Source organism: Rhodamnia argentea, chromosome 11 (assembly GCF_020921035.1).
Source record: "Rhodamnia argentea isolate NSW1041297 chromosome 11, ASM2092103v1, whole genome shotgun sequence".
In the NCBI taxonomy this organism is placed as follows: domain Eukaryota; kingdom Viridiplantae; phylum Streptophyta; class Magnoliopsida; order Myrtales; family Myrtaceae; genus Rhodamnia; species Rhodamnia argentea.
In genome coordinates, this window is record NC_063160.1 from 21,874,059 (window position 1) to 21,894,196 (window position 20,138).

A 20,138-nucleotide genomic window follows, 5' to 3' on the forward strand; every position below is an offset into this window, starting at 1 on the left:
ATGCCCATGAAAGTGCCAGACCTAGATGTCCATACGCAGCATTGTTATCATGTCCAGACCCAATTCTCCAAAGATTCTGTTCACGGTTGAAACAATTTCAGGACTTCAATTTTCTCATTCAAACTAGCACGCACGCGCTTCTGCCAGTACATGAAAGTTCAAAAGAGAGGAGCGGGGCACAAAATGCTCTTCCGTGGCCCCGTTACTGCAAAAACTGATCCAGGAGATGCTCCCATCTCGTCTCTTGATGTCATGGCAAGTACTCGCACCTACAGATAGCATATTGCAGGACACTCTGATTAGTGCATGTCGCCGCAGCGACATATTCCACATGATTCTGAGGACATCATATAGGTGTTCAATATCCAAAAGCTGGGGCCCTCGGAGACAGGCCATTTGTGAATTAACCCATATGAAAACAAGAGGCATCAGAAGTAAAAGCGGCTACCTGAAGGCTCAAACAGCTTTAGCATAACCTCTCAATTACCACAGTGCATAGATTCAGATACACACGGATGAGCAATCCGTCCACTACAAGCATTAAAGAGTTGCCACGACATCAGGTTGAGAAAGTTCATGTTCCTTGATCGTGTTTCTTTTGTAGTGTCCAGATCGGCGTTCACGTGGAGAAGCCAACCACACCGAAGCCGCTGTAAATTCGAGAAATAATAGCAACCTGCGTAAAGAAAGTGAACTAAGTTATCACATCACAGAAGATTGAAACCATTGTTGTCGAATTCACTGCTTTAAGAAAATGGTGACCTGTATAAAGAAAGTGAGGGAAGGAATCACAAAACAGTGAGGTCTATCCTGTAGAGGTACTCAAATTGGATTAGTGATTGATTTCTAGGTTTCGCTATAAATGAAGATGAACTAGTTTTGATAATAAGAAGCAATGAGTTGTTCATCATGAAATACACTCGATCATGGCCAATGTATGAAGGGCGCATCAATCTAAACTTTGCACAAGATTGCATGTATGGGAACGGCGGAATTGCTTGTACAATCTCCCTGAGAAAATCCTCATGGAAGGCTACTCTGCAAATCAAAGTTAAATATTACACATAGAGAACTCGAGATAAAATGCAGCCTACCTGCTTCAGTGTTAGCAGTACTTTCTCGGAGCAGTTATTCCTAAAACCACGGCATCCACCATATATACATTTTCCCCAGATTCTTGAGTGAAACTGCCTCGGCAATCAGGCGCCGTGCTTGACCTTCAACAGCTAAAGGCAAAGATGGGGCAGCGCCAACACCTACAACAACTCCTTGCAGCCTTGCTTCAATATTACTGATGGCTCGCTGCAACAGAACAGAACAATTTGTTTACAACAGCCAGTGTGGTGCTAAACACAATCACCTGAAAACAGACATGTCAGATTACTAGCCAATGGTCCATTTGATAGGCCTGACCGCCCGCCAAATTTCCAACATTATTCCTCAAAATCACTGGTTGGTATAGCTAAAAAAACTTGCCGTGTATTTTAGATACCTTAGACTAAGATTCACAGTTCATAGTTCCTTGGTTGGTTTCTCCAGGATACTATTTCTCCTTCTAGCAACAGAATGTTTCAGGTTTTAATTTCTATTATAGTGTCCTTCAGCATGTCCACATCAATATTCAATTTCAAGCCTGCACAAAATTGAACTATTTTCCGTTCCAGGAAACAAAAAAATTGGGACCATGAATTATCTTTAGCTTTCTTTTCTTTCTTTTCTTCTATTTTTTTGGTAAGAAAAGAATGTAGAGATAGATTTTTAGCTTTCTTTTAATTTGAATTAATCGAGAGATTAAACATTCTTTAGCTTAAAAATATTAAACAACATCTTCATCAATTAGCTTAAACTTTTAGGAATAGTTGGCAGTGGTTCCGAGAAATTTAAGAATAAGAGATCCCAAGTTCAAATCTATGCAAGCCCCTAATTTGGCTCCCTAATTATATATTTCCACGATTCAGTGTTATGTCAAAGTCTAGCCTACGCACGCCTTAAACTACTAGATTAAGTTTATAAAACGCGGTCGTCCCACAAAAGTAGATCTTCATTTTGTGGAACAGAAATATCCTTTTGAGGTACATATGTTGCCAAATATCAAATATGATGCTTGTAATGAGATGTGAACCTGCGCGTGTGGGTTTTGAACTTCTATGCCACTGGACTTATGAGATTTTGTCCACTCCACCAAAGGATCATGTATAAATGTTTCAAGCACACTCATCAATGTTTCCCTGTGTGTCCTCAACACAGAAAGAGTGATTTCACAAACCTTCAGAAAGATGCCCTCGTACCCAGTGATGCCCAATCCATCAATCATGTTCTGAAAGGTTCATTGGACACGCTCATTATATCAAAAGCAGAGTCATCTAGGTATAGTATGTAGTGGACAACTTAGAAATGAACTTTCTAATCATGACTTAATGCATTATGTACATGTCTGAAGAAGCTCTCTCAAAGATTTTCAATGGCAGAAGTGCAGACTCCACCAAGCTACTAAAAAAGCATTGCCATCATGTTGCAAACTCTCCAACGGAAAAATTCATATGAAACTGCATACTGCAGGAAGATTTTGATTTGTGTCATATCAGAAAATCTTGTCTACTGACATTTCAGAGCTAATTAAGCATATTAATGAGTCTAACCAGAATTAAACAACTGCATGCAGGACACAAAAGTTAATGAGCTGCCTTACTTGTGTTAATCTAAAAGGCACCAATTCAGGCTTTTCCAGTTGCAGGCCTTTGTCAAATAAGCAACTGAAGTCAACATGAACACAGTCACCCGTGGTAGAATCAAAGAGAATGTTCTCGCCATGCCTATCACCAAGACCCACGATATGTCCAACCATTGACCAAACAGCAGAAGTGTGAGCATATGCTATCCGAGCCCTAAACCAAGCAGCAGGCTCCGAGAAAGTGGTCAAGAACCATCTATGGAAGACCGGAGGAAACATGGGAAGAATTCTGTTCTTTAGCATTTCATCTTCTGGCATTTTGCCCTGGCACTGATCATAAATCCGTTTAATTTGCGGATTCGTCCTCTGCCTATCAAATTTGCCGCAAGTAATATATACATCTTGAAGTATATGTCGAAGTCCACGGGTGTGGGGAACCCATTCTATCATTCCGCAGTCCTCTGTCAGGGGAACCACTGCAAATGTGCAAATATAAAGCTTTCTTCGACGACTTTCGGGATATTTAGATAACAAACGGTTTATCATTGCGTTAAACTCCATCATACGGGCATCTTTTCGGAGATCATCCTTCGGCTTGCAAAGGAATGGTCGCTCAATGCCATCACTGCCCAGCAGTATAATCTGAAATGTACAACAACATGGCTTTTACTTGCCAATACATTTAGAAAGACCCCCCACCAAAAGAATGAGGCGTTTCTGTTTGGTTTCAGTAACATTCCATAATATCATTATAACAAATCCCTGCTCTCCCGATTGCCATGTTTTACATGTCTAAGAGCCTTGAACATGTCATTTTAAAAAGTACATCATATTTTCCTTAAAATTACCCTGTACGCAACAAACTCATGATCTTACTTTATATTAAGATTGACGGAACCTTAGGACTTTGTTTCCTACGACAAACTGCAAGGCCCTAGCACTCATCCTATGGTGAAACAAGTTAAGGCTATCCTAATCTAGAAAGTACAGGAAATGTTCTTTCTTTGCAAAACCCAAAGACAAGAACATTCAGGCAAACCCTTCTATTTTTTCCTAGCATTCAGGGAATCTTATCTAAACCAATTTTACAGTAGAAACATACCTTCTTAGGTCTTTGAAGAGATGAAAGAATCTCAGCCTCATCAGCTATCCCTGATATTATGGGAAGATCAATAGAACTAAAGATGTCTGAAGCAAGGGTTCCTTTCGTATTCTGATCATATGTAGGTAGAGTAACAGCAAGAGACTGTTGGATTGGCATTATGATATCCACTGGCATCATCCTCTTCAAGGCACTGAATTCAGTTGCAATGTTAATTGTCCTTGCTTTTGGCTGCCCGGCATTGAAGCATAGCTTGATAAGATGGTCAATAAGACCGGCAAACTGGATAAACAGATTGGTGCCACTATTTCCCTGGCTAAAGCCCTTCCGTGCAGCTTGTATAATTTCTGCTGATGCCTCCCGCCTTGAAGGTACAGTAGATTTTGATACTGCTGCCATTATCCAGAGAGCTTGCTGTGGATACTGACGGAGAACAGAGGTAATTATGTGTTTCACGAGTCGAACAATTTCTTCATTCTGATGGCAAATTCTTGAAACTAATTGAGGCAGTACTGTCAACCATTGATAAGTTGGCAAGTCCTTCAGGCAGCCCCTCATAATACTCATAACCTGACCAAAAGAAAAACAAGAACACGTCCAATACATAGCAGAATCAGTTCAAAACTGAAAATTCAAATCTTAAGGTGAATTATTGACTAATCCATGTGCGAAAAGATTTTTCTACCTTTCCATGGACACTTTTCAAATCTTTGTTGGATGATAAGCTACTTTTCTGATAAAAGCTTCCAAAATCAAACCAAAGGGTTAACAACCTTGGAAGGGCTTGAAACAGATTCTTGTGACCTCTGTGAAGCCCCTTGGCATAAAACAACAGGACATCAGGCAGGTAAGACCACCAACACTTCTCAGCATTTAAGTTTGCAGACGTTGAAACAGCAGAAGACGATGAAACTGTTCTGGGACCTGGTTCAAAGTTTTCTTCTTGGCGCTTACGAGCATCAACTAGCACTTCATCGCAATACTTAGCCATATAGAAGTATCCTTTTTCCCACTTAGGCTGCAGTTCCCTCACCCTTGTGTAAAGACTGATCACATCTTCTTTCTGCTTCTGCCCAGTATAATGGATCCACCGAGAATAAAGCAGCAGACTCTTAGCAATATCACGATTTTCATTTAGAGCCTGAGTATCACAAGGTAAAGGTGGCAAGTTCAGAGGAACCAGGGAAAGGCTGCTAATTGACGATATTGCAGCAGAACCAACAACCTCCACTGGCATATTGAGGAGAGATTGCTGCAGTTCTGCAATGGCACCATCTGTGCGTCTAGTGCTCCAGAGAAGTTTAGCCTTTTCCATGTGAACATTAGGTGCAACTGAAGCCTGAGCTTCTACAATGGCCCTATTTGCCGTCTCATAATGACCGGCCAAGCGACAGAGCTTCGCATATTGCACCCAGCAATTCCCAACTTGAGCACCTAGAGCACTGGAATGAAAAACCAGTCTCCGCAAAGCTAAAAGTGGTTCTCTTGCCCAGAGTGAAGATTGTGTAAACTTGAGCCGATTTTCCCAATTCTCCATTAGCTTTGAGAATTCCAAATCTCCCACCTGAAATGACTTCTCTAAGAAAGACTCATTGACAAGTAGTGCATGGAAGTCCTCTAGCTCACGTAGAAAGTGAAGCTTTACGACATATGGGTAAGCACGCACATAAGAGTCCATGCCAGCGGCAGCCAGGGGGGCAATCAAGGCTTGTTTGGAAAAAGCAATTTTCTCGCCAACCAAAAATTGATCCTTTTTCATCATTGCCTGGAGAATCTTTGCGACATCCATGTCAAAGGAAGCATTACTCTCAGAGCTGCTACATAGTAGACCATCTTCATTGGCTCCATTAAGATATTCATCCATCAAATCCCACCGGCCAAGCCTCCATGCAGCCTGCACTCCTTGCATGGACCATGTTTTCTTGTATTGAGGGATCCTAGCAATTAAGCCATCAACATGGGTGACCATGGCCTGAAGGTGACACATATTTAATAAACAGTTGAGCACATCTGAATGCCGCTGAACTGAAGTAGGTTCCATCTGCAAAGCCTGTTCACAAGAAGTTAAAACTTCAGCCCAATTCCCCGCTTTCTTGTTTATAAGGAGCTGGTCTTGCAAACTTAATGATCTACGCAAACATGCCAAGCCTGATAAGCCATCAGGCTCATCAAGACAGCTATATATTTCCATCAAATAGGAAACATCCCCATCTTCAAATGTGTTACTGGTTTCAGCTGCAGGATTGAATGAACCAGTTCTTTCCCGCACATGAGATTCAAAGTACATCAAAGCCCTTGCATATGCCTGACACCTGAAGGAGGCTCTAGCAAGGGTCACCTTTGGTATTGCAGCCAAAAGCTCTGAAACATTTTTACACTGAATGATAAGATCTGAGGAAAAACTTGGACTTGAATCTTTTGCCTTAGAAAGGTGCTGCTTTGAGGCAGAAGATTGTAAAGAGGGGGAAAGAGCTAGATCTTGGCCAATATCGTCAACCCATTGGCCAAGATTGTCGAGCAGAGTAAATATAGCTTGAATGCAAACTTCACTTTGCCCACAACTGATTCCATGAACCAACACACCACTGTTTTCCGAAGCTGCTGCCTCAAGCACAGAGAGAATTTCTTCTGTTATGCCATGACGCGCCTCCTCCGTTCCATGACAGACAGCATTCAGGACTAAATATGGCAGCAGATATATAGCAGTTTGCATGTCATGGCGAACAATCCCTCTGCAAGAATTAAAAATGCTTGCACGTGGACCTGTAGCATGTGTAGTCAACTTCTTAATCCAGTAATATATCCATCTTCTGAATGACATAGAAGGGCGATAAATTGGACCACTCGATGCAGAATCACTCGTATTAGGAAGCTGAAATCTGGAGGTTAGGCAAGGAGCAATTATCTCTTTCACATAATTTGAAAATCGAGCCCATAATTTCTGACCCCTGGAATTGACATCAGCAGAACCATTTTTGCTATTGCTTCCAGCATAAGTCGCCTTTGAAGTACTTCTGTTCTGCAGCATCTGCGACGTAAAAGCATCAACATTCTCATCTAGTGATGCTTCACAACCAGCAATCTTCAGCAACTCCTGAATCGCTAGAGCAGCAGAGTCTTGAATAATCGTATCCGGTGCAGCTCTGAAAGCCCTAGCCAGGTGCTTGTGGATCAACCCAAAAATAAGATCATCATCGGAGCACTCAATTTTAAAACGCTGGGATGAAAACCCCCTAACTTTGGCAGGATCGACTGCCCCCAGGGCTCCAATGCAATCAGCACAGACTAGCTTAAGTTTCTGACCTACTACTGTTCTCGACTCTTCTGCACATCCTCTGAGTAAAGATCTAATCAGAGTACTTAAAACATCCATGTCTGAAGCCACCTCGCCAGTAATTAAAGCTGCAACATCTTCCCTTTTTGTGTTCAGCAGTTTGCTCAATTCACATGCCCCCATGTACCTGACATTCAAATTCTCATGATTTAGACCACTGACAACATCACGTAACTGATCCTTCAGGGTCATTGACCCCCGGGCTTCCTGTATTGTCTTATTCACCTCTGCTAGAGCAGATATACTTGGCAAGGGTGGGAATTCACGAATATGCTGCTTCAAAATTACTTTGTTCTTTAAGACGAGCTCTTCTAAAATCTCCACCACTTTATTGAAATAATTAGAACTATTTTTCCCATCTCTCTCAATAAAAGGAATAAGAGAGGCAAAAACTTGGGAGCTCACATGTGCAATGCTAGATGGAGATACCTCACCCAACTGTCTAATAAAGAAGTGTAGGACAGAGAGACCTTCAAATTGGAGAGATTCTTTACCAATAGAATGCATGATAAGCACCATTAGTTTTGGTATATAGGTACTAAGCTGAGAACCCATCATGTTGATTAGCATCTCAATACGTTTTAGAGCTTGTTTCTGCAATAAAAGATCCTCTGAATGGAGCAATTTTCTATCAACACTGTTAAGAAGGCCAACAAAGTGATTTTTCAGAAAGTGGGGAAGATCTTCACCTCCAGTAAGAACTCTTGCGACCTCCTTAACCATCTCCGGAACTCTTGCTAATCTGGGTGTGTGGCACGCAGAAAGTAAATAAAAATAAGACTTTCAGGCTATGTCCAAAGTACATGAAGTTCAAAAAGTACAATTCAAAAGAAGTCATCACAATTAATAGAGAGAAGAGGGAACTTCATCTAGCAGTCAAAATACATATACAAGAGGACACCTCAAAGAAAAAAATCAACATAATAGAACATAGTAATTGATACTATACGCATGTAAATATGTAGACACACACGCATGCACAAGTGCCAAGACCATTTGCTTAAGAAGCAGAACAGCACAGATTAACCTGTTCTCTTGAAGATTAATACGACAGGAGATATAGAGACAGAGAAATGGTATTGAAAATAAATTCACAAGAATAAAATCCATATAACACCAATGGAGAAAACTACACCTGCTGCCTGTTTCATCTGAGTCACCACCATCAGTGAAGCATACAAGTTCATCCAGCAGAGCAGGTAATGCGGCAGCAAAAATTTCTTTACTATCTGAACCAGTTTGCTCATGGTAAAACTGCAGAGCAGCAAGCAATTTCTGTTCATTTGCTTGACAGAGAGCAAAAGCAAGCACTTTCGGCAGCCAATTAACAACCAGTGGCACCAAATCCATGTTTAAGGACTTAGCAAACTCATGTAAGGTGTCAAGTGCTTTATCATCGTCATCCTGAGATACCACAAGCTTAGGCAGAACAACAGGAATCATCATCTTAAGAAGATCTTCAACTTCGATCCCAAAAACAGCTTCCGCAAACTCTCTAACCATTCTTGGACGGCTCGCCAGTCTTGCCGAGAGATAATCATAGACCTTATTTCTGACATGAACAACTTTTGAAAGAATTACTTCAAGTCCTCCTCCTTTGATATGGAAATAGCACGACTTGCCTATCAATCTCGATGCATTCGTCCGCACAGTAACACGAGGGTTATCTAGTTGATCGATCAATAAAATTAGGGAAGACAAGAAAAGCTTGCTCTGGACATCAACAGCAATCATAATTTCTGCTATAGACTCCAAAAGAGTTTCAGAAAGCTGTGGGTCTATTGCTTCTCCCAATGCATTATTAATAATGTCCAAGAATAATTGTTCTGCGCTTCTGTTTTGAGTGTTTTCAACTGAGAAAAGAAGAGTCAAAATCAATTTATCAGTGAAGTAACCAATCTGAGAGCAGAATGCTTCTCTTACCCCCTTCTGTCTGCACACGAGCAGATATTTAATGCATGCTATCCATTCAGTTCTCGTTTCAACTGAAGTATGTTGAATCCCATGTACAAGGATTCGTCGAATGTTGTGCACACAAGCAATTTGCACCTCTTCAGATGACTCGTCATAGAGAATTTCGAAAAACAAGGACTGCAGTTGGATGAATTCATCACTCAGCCAGACATGAGCCCACTGTCCATCAGGAAAAGATATGACATTGGCATCTGGTTCTTGACGGCAAACACCATGTCCGTCACACTTCAAACACGAGAAGCCTTGTAATAAGAGGTCTATTGTCATACTAAGTATCTGATCTTCCGTATCAAAAAATAGTTTACAAAAGCTCTTATCAGGACAGCCAGTGCCATTGCCATTGCCAGACTCATAAAGGCACGACAAATAGCCAAGGGAAAACGGAATAACTTTCTTGACCTTTTCATGATTGTAACTCCCCAGGACTCTGCAAACAAAGAAGGAAACAGAATCATAAATGAGTTGGAAGTGTCAAAAACCCATTAAGGCATGTTCTTATGGAAACCTTTACAGTTATGCAGGATGAGAATGGTTTTTATTAGCACCCTCGATTCCTTCCTACAAAATTGTAAGCCCGCCCCTGCCTCATCCATCCTTTTTGGGATGGAGTAATTATATTATATATTCATGAACCAGAGGAGATCTCTAGTATTAAGATCGTGGAAGATCTTCCTGAAACTTAACCCAGTTGATTCATTCCCCTAAAGTAATAAAACCTTTAGTCGAGCTCTTTTTTTTTTTTTTTTTGGGTGGCATTTAGTTGAGCTATTGAAACATACATGAAAATGCACAGATTTCAGCATGTTTCACTTACTTCAGCCTTCCAAACAAACTTGACATTACTGCAAGGCCATACGAAAGGACAATGATGGGCATAGATATGATAGCTTCAACAACTACATCTTCAGCTTCATCTTGAAGGCATAAATCCAGAATTTCAAGAACACTTTCAGCAGCAAAGGAATGACCAAGCTTAGATAGAATTTGGACAGAGTAAAGTTTTGTCTTCCATTGAGGACTACGATCAGAGACTGCAAAAGCATGTGTCCATGGAAGCTTGAGGACTCCTATCAGAGCATTTGCATTACCTTCCTCATCTCTCAAAAACTTCTTCATTAAGATAGGGCCTAGTTTGAAGATGAAAAAATGTCAAAAAGGTAATCTAGAAAAAGATGAACTATATTAGATCCATAGACATGACAGATGGACTTCCAGATTGCAAAGTATCACATTAACACTAATAGTTCACTCCAACTATGAAATCTATCAAGTTTTGTAGTTTATTGAACCTAAAGAGAAAGTCAATGTTCTATCTTCTTTGTAATTCAAAACCTACCAAAATAAACTATTAAAGCATCAATGAAAAGATTCTGCAAAGGCATCAATGAAAAGATTCTGCAAAGGCATGTATGGTGCTCTAATCCACACACGTTTCAGGGTTAGAGATGAACAGAAAGCACATTCAATCATGTCAGGGAAAAATTGATGTACCAGTTGGCTATAGCAAGAGAACTAGGGACATTCCCCACTTATATAATTCTGAGGTATGGAGCAGGGTCAGGATGCATTAACTGGACTTTTTATATGTGATCCCCGTGCATTGATTAATTGCACTAAAACTAACAAGTGTCCGCCAAGGCACGGATGGGCAATCTGTGTGTTATTTGATGAGGTGTTTGATCAATTTGGAATCCTCATAAATTTTCAGCCTCCCTTAAATCCAATGTTCAATTACATGTGGAGATGACTTTTGGGATTTTAAAATTTCATCATTTACATCAGCCACAAGACCACAAGAAATTTAAAAAGCCAATTTCAGTTTAGGAGAAAGAATCTGTTCCGTGTTGTCTTTGCTTTCCTGCAAATCGAATCATGTAGTTATTATGTATCCATCCACCATCCACTGCTTAGAAAGAAGCATCTGTACTGCATTGGCAAAACCTAGATCTTCATATGTATACAGGATTCGGGTGCATGTCATACTCTGTACAAGCAACATGCTGTGAATGGCTTCCAGGTAGATGGCGATATCAAGCACAATGGATCTTCCTTGCTTCGCCTACAAAATGCAATAAACAATCAGCAGACAAGGGCAGACAATGACAAGAAATGGAAAACTGTTATCCTACCTCCTCAAATATCCAAGGGATCCATGAAATCATCTGCCGACAGGTGGACAGTGAAAGACTGGTCTTTGGGACCCTATAGAAGGCAATGCTAAGCATGCTAAGAGCTCTTAATGCAACATTCGGTTCTAAAGAACCAGGTTTAATAGCTGGCGACTTTAACAGATCAAGCAAAGAAACAATCAAAGTGTGAATGGGGTAGGCATAGCCTCTTTCACTTTCACAGGAAGCCAAATGAATCGCTTTGTGTTCTGATAAGATCTTAGAGGCAGGAGCTTCACTTGTATGATCAACCTTTTGGCGTTTGACATTAAAACTTTGCCTACCCTCAGAGGATCTCCTTTTCCCTCCAATACTTGAAAATTTGGTAGAATCATCGGATGAGATTAACAAATCTGGACAGCTTTCGTTGGTAATTTGGCCTCCGACATGATCAGGACTAAGAATTGATAGTGCTACTTGCAGGCATCTTATCAACAAAAAGCAAGGTTCTGGAGAACAAATCATTTGAAAAAGATAATCTGGTCTCCATATATAAGGTGGGCAAATTTTAGCAATCCTCACGTACGCATTGCATAAAGCAACCTGAAAATTTACAAATTAGATTATCAAATCCTTCTTGAAATTTTACCTCATCAACAGGAAGATGCAGGCCAATGCAAGTGCCAGCAGAAAATGACCAAGCTTGCCAAGATAGGTTACTAACCTTAAGCTCTGGGCTCCTCGTCCTGAAAACTGACAGGGGAAAGACACTAATTAATTCTGAAGCTGTGTATCTGACAACATCATCAGGACAACAAGGGTGGAGTGCATCAAGACAATTGCCAATTGATGCATCATAAACTTTGTTTCTGCAATGAGTTCCAGTCCAAACATTCCAAGAACTGTTAGGAGAAATCACTAGGAATAGCTGCCATAAGAGCAAGACACGGGCCAAAATCTGCTAGAAAAGAGAAGGTGAACATGAAAATGCAGTCTATAACCCCTGGAATATGGTCTGTTCACCATAATAATGCTACCTACTACAGTGAAAATCACTGGGATGGCCTTGCTGCTGAGAGACTGCAAGGCATCTAATATCCCATAAATTGCATGTATATCAACTGCATATTCTAGAAGTCTTCTCAGAAACTGAGCTAAGAGCGGTTTGAATCTGGATGTGAGCTCTTCCAAAATCAGCTAAACCAAGAAACTTAGAACAAACAACTATGGAATACCTGAATACAGAAAGTCCATCTTTGTCCTCACTCAATATTGCTGATATCGACTGAATGAGACTCTCATAAGGAACTATATCATAGTTTACTGCCGATCCAATGATGCGTGCGAAGTCAAAACATGCCTTCAAAAAAATAAAATTAATCAGAAAACTCTATGGCAAATATCTGGACTAGAAGGAAAATATAAACATCTGAGAAGCTACTTGCATAGCATAATAAACTGACAAAATGGCAGCTTACCATTTGCAAGTCACCATCTCCATAACATAAGAGACAACATGCTGAAGATACAAAAGACAAACTAAGGAGACCTTCTACAAATACAGTTCCCTCTGTTAAGCATTTACTCAGAAGCTTAACCATCCAAGTGGCAAAGTACTGCCACCTTCTTTTAGCAGAAAGGTTCATCAAAAGGCCATATCCATCATTCGGTTTATTACTTGCTGGAAGATCGCATAAGCAAGCTGGATCGCCAAATATACCAGTAAAGGACCCGCTGAAACACCTTAGATCCAATCTAGTGCATTCAGAAATGCTTGATTCATCTGTACAGAGGGATGCTACGTGCAATATATCTGGCAAGAGAAAAGCATATTAGTGCCATAGGTACAGTGAAAGAGATGCTTATGATACAACACCAACCAAAGCATGGTCATATAAGCAAGCCCAGGAAAGATAGAAGTGACGAAATAACACCATCCAAGTAATTAGAGATCACATCAGTTCTTTGAAAAATGAACGGAAGCGGCTGCTTTCTCACCTTCAACAGCTACCATCGTATCCACAAAAAACTGACGGTAGGCATCTCGTTCTCCAGTCCGGAGCAAGGACAAAAGAGATCCAACTGTCTCAAAAATTACTCCATGTCGACCACTGGAATAATTGGAAAAAATTATAACTGTAATCAAAGATTTACCATAGCAAAAATGCTTAACATAAAACGAACAAACTGAAGAGAATCGTACATAAGAAGATTTTTACAAGGGAAAGAGTAAAGTATGTTTACGTAACTCTGTTAGCATTCCAAAGCAGAGAACCAAAACACTGTACAACACATATATGCTCCTGAATAAATGCTCCCTTTTAGCATTAAGGATGCACAAAATGCAAAAAACTACTTTTGCTGGAATTATCTCCTCTAAAGACGAAGACAAAACAGCAGACTTCAGACTGATAAAGAGCAGATTATCTAATGTGAGATAAATGGTAGTTTACCAAACAAGAACTTCAGAATATCTCACCGTAATGCTGGCTCTGCAAAGAAGGGAATTATCCGGCCAATCACAGGTAAAACAGCACTTGCTTTCCCATGGTAGAATACCCCAGGAAAATTTCTGGCAGTGTGAGAGATGAGCTTCAATACAGCTATAACTTCTCTCTCATTCGCTAAAAGAGATACAAAGACAATGAGAACTAAAAGACTAAGACAATGCCTGACAAAGGCTGTTCACATCACTTAACATACAAAGCGGGAAATACGAACAAAGAGTGTTACTTCGCAGCTATTATATCAATTTGACCAGGCAAATGAAGCTTTCCAATTTGGGAAAAAAAATTAATCAAGCCTATTTCCTACTCGCTTCAGGCAGTTGAATTCTCATTCCGAAGGAAGTAAACATCGTGGGCGTATTCAGCTTCCTTCTATTTTTCCGCAGGCTCAGCAACAGTTCAAGGATTTAAGTCCACAAGACTAATAGAATTCCAATTCCGATCCCTTAATGAGCGATCCCGTAGTGAAAGCTTGATAGTGACATGAAATGAAGCCATTTTGCCGAAAATTCAACACTGATAAATCCAGCACCAGAAAACACGCTCCCTTAATCATTGAACCGAAAATATGCACCCTTTGCAATTCTAATCCCTTAAGAACTTGTGTTAAGTTCTAGGCTTTCACTTCCATAGACAACCTGATCATGCATCAGCCAGAACAAAGCTCAAAACACAAAATCAAGGGAGTGTGCATTGCTCAAAATTCGTTTCCAACATCGAAATATCAACAAAAGAATGATATGCGAAGTTCGATTCCTCAACTAAATCACAGAGAGAGAGAGAGGAGGTACCGGAGGGAGACGGAACGACGTAGGCGTGGAGGAGATTTGGGAGAACAGCTCGGAACCTGATTTCCAGGGCGTCGTCGCCGCCATTGCTGCTGTTGGGAGGCGTCGATGAAGAAGCGGCTATGCGTTCTCGAAGCTCGTGAACCAGGCTCGACAGATTTCTACGGGAGCCCATCGCAGTCACCGCACGCACGCGAGCGATCACGCCTGCCGCCCTCTCTCGTCCCGACTGTGGAGTGCGGGTGCAGAGAGTGCTACAGTCGCTTCCCTCTCAATTTCGAAATGAGAGAAAGAAGAGGAAAGTTGCCGCTTTTCCTTCCAAGCGCCTCCGACAAAAAGGCACATGAAGAAAATGTTCGAATGAAAATTCCTCCGAACAAACACTCTTTTTTAAGAATATGTCGAACTCTATTCATCAATTTAATCAACACTAATCACCATATTAAAATTATCTTTTATTCTCTTATTACCCGTGAAATTAACGCAACGGCAAGTTTACTCACAAGAATATTGCACTCAAATTTATTTCAATGAATTATCCTAAAATTAAATAATTTTATATTCTTCATTCAAACCTGAATTTGATCTAAAATCTATTTTGAGAAGCACGAATCGTGTATTCCAATAGTTAATCAGTATGCGCAAGGCAAGACGGACGTGGAAAGGAATATAAAAATGTCAATTACCGCTCAATTTTGGGACACTATGCGCCATTGCCAAGGGGATGTAGATGTAGAATGACTGCATTAGACGATATGCGGAGGTCTGCCTAGGCAAGTTGGTCTTGGGAGATGGCTAAAAACTTTTGGCAAACTCTCATAATTGGAAAAGGGGAAACTTGATGACTGGGAAGTCCTGAGCTCAAAACCAAAGCAGGCTGCAAATATTACCACCTCCACAGCATACCCTCATGAGCAGAACGGTTTCACCATCAAGAGCTACACTTCACGGGCGGCCCGAAAATGTCCGCCACCGCCATCGAGATGCGGTTTCAGATAGAATACAGAAAGCTGAAGCCTACTAACTAGTCATTACTTATCGGAGCACACCATTCGAAAGGAAAAAGGACCTCGCCGCATTTATGCTCTCTTTTATTGACGATTGTCGCAACATAGTAGTCGCGAGAAAAGTATTTACAAACTCAATGTCAAGGAGCAATATTCTGACGTAAAAATGTCGGTTTAAGCTTTGCTAGTGCTCGTGCACGCCAAGATTATCCTCCATTATTCCTGTTTCTACTGAGGGGTTCGTGAGTTACCAGGGACAAAAATTTGAAAGAAAAAAACTTTGGTCTGCAAAATCTCAGGGTTTTCCTGGTGGTTCGGTGGCTTTTTAGCTCCCATTTGCTGTCCAAGCCGGGGGCAAACGGGTAGAGCTCACGAATGGCATCTCGCGGACATTGATGTCGAGGGGCAGCAGGCGGTACTGGAGATCGAGCTCTCGGAAGATCTTGGCCATCTCCTCCACCAGAAGGGACCTTCTTTCCCACTTCTCTCCCATGTTCTGGTGGTTTGTCTTGTGGCAGACCCAAACCGCCATCCTCACTCGGTTCAGCTCCTCCAAGTCCTTCATTATGATCATTGGAGACGAGCACCAGTGCTCTTTCTTGCAGTCGATGTAGCTGCGGTGGCAGAACAAAAAAAAAAAGCATGATCATACTAGCCATACAATTAGCAGTTAAATCAAATAGATTAAGAAGTTAGCAAGAAAAGGCATGTTATCCTAAATTGTGGTCTTGCTTAGCTTTCACTCGCCTGGTTATCTTTTGTTTCATGAGAGCGATTTTCTCCGCAGGGGTCGATATATGGATGCAGAACTCCACCCCGTCACCCATATCCGGGCTCCGATAGTAGTTGCCGATGGACTTTGTGGCAAGAGTGCTGTTTGGATATACGATTTTCTGATTATCATACCTCAAGAAGACAGTTGTTAAGATGTTCATCTCCTCAACGATCATCTGAAAAGGCATCGAAACACAAATAAGACAGTAAAAATTGACTACAAAGAAGCGACAGTAATGCGCAAATGATAAGCTTAATTCACCTGAATCCCCTCAACCTCGCACCTATCGCCAACATCAAATGGGTGAATGACGAATAAGAAGATGATGGCCTCGAATATAGTCTTGCAGGTATTCCCGAAGATAAACGCCACAAGGACAAGTTGAGAACTGAGGAAAAGCAAGAACTTGCTCGTGGCGATCCCGAGTATGAGAAGCCAGAACACCACAATGATGACAGCCACGATCACATTGGCCACGTGATGCAGTTTATTGACGGCCGTCTTTGTGTCATTCAGGGTCAAGGCAAGGGCTCTCCTCTCTCTGAAAACATTGACCTAAGACAATGAGGCAGAGCTGGATCATATCCTACATACCAATCGAGCGAATCCTGTGAACTAATCCAAGATTATGAGCCCATGTCGTGCTTGTGCTTAAAAATTACCAGCCAGTTCTTGAGGCTCGATTTGCTGATCCTCTTTCTCCCAGCAGCTGCTTCAAACTGATCAATCACCTTCCAGGCTTCATCTTCTTTCATGAATCGCAGAAGATCTTCCAAGGTGATATATCTGGAAGAAAAACTCAGTTTAAAATGTGATGAAAAAATGTGCCTGAGTTTATTAGACACCCTCATGAAGATCAGATGCCAAAGTATAGTCACTGTTAAAGGCTATCAATGTATCTAAGACATCAAAAGCAATACCTGGTGCCGGGTTTCGCGACATTCAGGAAGATCTTCCTTGCGGCAGCTTTAGCCTCGTGTTCGCTCCTTATCAAGTTGGTTGATTCATCCTCATAGGCAGTATCAACCACCTGCTCATCCAAAGTAGAGAGGACCCCGTGCCGGACGATTTTCATCAACCTCTTCATGTTCCAGGCCGACACGTTCTTATGATTGAGTTTGTGCAGGTGATCTATCGAGAACCCCTCGTTACCCTTCCTTGACAGATCCCGAGAGAACTTCATGCTCTTCATGTGGAGCGGTGAGCTCCTCTGGAGCCTGCCATTCCCAATCACTCTCCCACTCTTCAACGTAGAGAATGCGGCTGCACGGAGCTCAGAGGGCAGATTGGCCCCTGCGTTTTGCAGACTCCAGAGCTCATCTGCGATCTTCTCCTCCTCATCTTTCCCCCTCTGTATCTCGACCAGGGGTGGGCCAGACAGCGTCTCAATCACATACTGATTGAACAGCGACTCCTGGATCCTATCAAAGTAGGTGCTCACATGGAACGATGATGCAAGCACCTTGATGATCAGGGTCTTGACGAGCCACAGCAGAGTCCCCACCAAGAGGCACACCAGGACTTTGGTCACGTACCGCAGGCTCTGGCCGCTCCTCTTTCTGGCGACCTTCTTGTCGAACAGCAAGTTCCAAGCGATTAAGACTAGCCCCAACCACAAGCAATTCTGGACCGCTTTCCGAACACCATACACGAAATACAGAACCTTCTTTCGCAAGAAAAAGTTCCTCTCAATGAAGAACACAATAATCTTGATTCCCCAACCTGAGACTAATCTACCACAAATTAAGACCAAGATCATGACCTCCCACTTCCAGAGCCTGAGCTTCCACAGGCTCTTTTGCTTCAATGCCGGGATGGCGAGAGTGCCAACTAAAACAGCAATGATCAGGATCAGACTCACCCATTGAAGCAGAGTGATTGCATTGAAATTGGCCCTCTTGTACTCCTCCGGCAAGTCCTCTTCCAATAGCAGGTCATCATCCTCGTCATCCCCACGCAAGCTAATAAGCCCGGATCGGAACTGGCCGGACTTGGGTATCTGGCCCGACTTGGGTATCTGGCCCGAAATGGGTATCCGGCCCGACTTGGGTATCCGGCCCGACCTTCGCTCAGGCTCCTCGGGAGGGTCCATCAGGCGGGATCGGGTCTTCGTCCGCAGCAGGCTCTGTCTCCGCTGTAACGACGCGTTCGACGAGCATATCAAGACCTCATGGCCATCCTCCTCCTCGTCCCCGCTGATTGGCGAACTCTTATCCCTGTGCCGACCCAACCTGGGGGTCTCGGGCTGGGGATCGGCCAGGCTCCCCGAGAGTTGGTCGAAGGAGACCTTGAGGTCTCTGGACCGGGTCGGGTTGGCGAGCGATTCTGAAACCAGAGGCACGTGCCTGTTGCTGGAATCATTGTTTCGGGCTTCCTGGCGCAACTCGTCCATCTCCAAGTCCATGTCCAGAGAGACCTCACCACCGCAAGCACTCTGCTTCGTCAAGAACTGCTCGATCAGCTTCGACGGCGGATCGTCCATCCCTTTCCCTTGACGTGCCGGACCATCGCTGCCACCGCTCCTCGCGACGTTGTCCCCCTCCGACGTGGCTTCCCTCGAAATCTTGCGATTGCCGTCGACGCCGTCGACGATCTTGAGGACGACGTCGCTCTGGTCGGGGTGATGGGGGGCCTGCGTACGGCGATGGTGGTCGTCGTCGTCGAGGGGGAGATCAGAGAGAATGGGGAGCTCCTCGTGGCTGGTGGAACGGCTGGAGGTCCCTCCGGAGGAGAGCCTCCTCATGTGCTTGTACGAACCGTGGGATTTGAACGACTTCTTGAAGGACTCCATGTGAAAAAGCGCAATTTTGCTGAAGAGTTGGTTGGATCGAGAAAGAGTTTTTGGATGGGTTGCGTTGAGAGAGAAAATTGCTGAAGAATGGGGTTTTCTCCGACAGTTGTCCTCAAAGGTTAGTGATGATTTCTCGTGTAGAGAGAGAGAGTAGCTCTCTGATGCAGAAGGACAAGTGGCGACGTAGAAGAAGTGTGAAAAGGACGAAAAGAAGAAGATGAAACAGCCAAGCTGGGCTTTCGCGCTCTCTCGTGCATGGTTTTGTTACGCCCAACAAAGAATCGCCCCTCCTTTGTCCGTATTATTACCGTCGTGCCACTTTGTTATTTTCCTACTCATTAGGCGAGGGAAAAAGCTTTGCTCACCGTCCCACCAAGTCCGACGGTGGGACGGTCAACTATTTACCAGAAATATTCCTTGCTAAAATTGAATCATTTATTGATCCGATTTCACTTCACATTTTTTTTTTACTTTTATGTGTTTTTACTTCACATTCTATCCGCGTGAACGCACCACATATCTATGTAATATGTTTGTCGGCCAAACGTCTATCTCTGATATATACACATCATATATCCGCGTGATATGCTTGTTATCCAAAAGTCCACATCTGATATGAACGCACCATATATCCGCGTGATATGCTTGTAAGTCAAAAATCCAAGTCTGACATGAAGGCACTACACATCCGCATGATATTCTTGTCGCCCAAAAGGTTACGTCTGACATGAACACACCACACATCCGCGTGATATGCTTATAGGCCAAAAGTCCACAATTGACGTGAACGCACCACACATCCGCGTGATATGCTTGTAAGCCAAAAGTCCACGTCCGACATGAATGCACCAAATATTCGAGTAGTATGCTTGTCAATCAAAAGTCCACCTCTGACATGTATGCACCACTTATCTGTGTGATATGCTTGTAGTCCAAAAGTCGATATCTAACACAAACGCATCACATATCCGTGCAATATGTTTGTCGACAAAAAATCCACGTCTAACATGTATGCACCACATATTCGTGTGATATACTTGTCGATTTGATATGTTTCATTAGAACATTGATTGTGTGGGCC

The 20,138-nt window shown here is 42.5% G+C and overlaps 2 protein-coding genes across 4 annotated transcripts; both read right to left on the reverse strand.

Moving 5' to 3' along the window:
- Window positions 1–534: 534 nt before the first annotated feature.
- LOC115735603 (serine/threonine-protein kinase ATR) lies at window positions 535–14,798 on the reverse strand. 3 transcript variants are annotated; one of them, XM_048273003.1, is made up of 16 exons: window positions 14,488–14,798; window positions 13,669–13,813; window positions 13,188–13,300; window positions 12,668–13,002; window positions 12,425–12,549; window positions 11,914–12,058; window positions 11,211–11,792; window positions 11,065–11,140; window positions 9,896–10,208; window positions 8,243–9,508; window positions 4,459–7,849; window positions 3,774–4,343; window positions 2,690–3,313; window positions 2,123–2,317; window positions 1,095–1,302; window positions 535–650 (listed from the first exon to the last, which is right to left on the reverse strand). In XM_048273003.1, the coding sequence occupies exons 1-15, from the start codon at window positions 14,657–14,659 to the stop codon at window positions 1,135–1,137; spliced, it is 8,220 nt and encodes a 2,739-aa protein (XP_048128960.1). In that variant the 5' UTR covers window positions 14,660–14,798; the 3' UTR covers window positions 535–650; window positions 1,095–1,134. The 3 variants fall into 3 exon arrangements, with proteins under 3 accessions (XP_048128960.1, XP_030522793.1, XP_030522795.1); XM_030666933.2 differs by having other exon boundaries at window positions 542–676; XM_030666935.2 differs by lacking the exons at window positions 12,668–13,002; window positions 13,188–13,300; window positions 13,669–13,813; window positions 14,488–14,798 and adding an exon at window positions 12,631–12,651 and having other exon boundaries at window positions 542–676.
- An 878-nt stretch (window positions 14,799–15,676) lies between these two features.
- On the reverse strand, window positions 15,677–19,070 carry LOC115735857 (mechanosensitive ion channel protein 6-like). Its single transcript, XM_048273005.1, has 6 exons — window positions 18,308–19,070; window positions 17,187–18,253; window positions 16,929–17,052; window positions 16,528–16,821; window positions 16,239–16,441; window positions 15,677–16,105 (listed from the first exon to the last, which is right to left on the reverse strand). Exons 1-6 carry the CDS (start codon window positions 19,055–19,057, stop codon window positions 15,817–15,819), a joined length of 2,727 nt encoding a protein of 908 aa, XP_048128962.1. The 5' UTR covers window positions 19,058–19,070; the 3' UTR covers window positions 15,677–15,816.
- Between the last annotated feature and the right edge of the window lie 1,068 nt (window positions 19,071–20,138).

Bases quoted from the DNA above. Each gene is read 5' to 3' on its own strand.
- LOC115735603 (XM_048273003.1), bottom strand. From the start codon at position 14,659: ATGGGCTCCCGTAGAAATCTGTCGAGCCTGGTTCACGAGCTTCGAGAA. The intron at 13,301-13,668 runs GTGAGATATTCT...CAATTATTCCAG, and splicing joins TTTGCAGAGCCAGCATTACG to TGGTCGACATGGAGTAATTT. The intron at 11,793-11,913 runs GTTAGTAACCTA...GTAAATTTTCAG, and splicing joins CGAGGAGCCCAGAGCTTAAG to GTTGCTTTATGCAATGCGTA.
- LOC115735857 (XM_048273005.1), bottom strand. From the start codon at position 19,057: ATGGAGTCCTTCAAGAAGTCGTTCAAATCCCACGGTTCGTACAAGCAC. The intron at 18,254-18,307 runs GGCCGGATACCC...ATACCCAAGTCC, and splicing joins CGGGCCGGATACCCAAGTCG to GGCCAGTTCCGATCCGGGCT. The intron at 17,053-17,186 runs GTATTGCTTTTG...TTTTTCTTCCAG, and splicing joins GTCGCGAAACCCGGCACCAG to ATATATCACCTTGGAAGATC.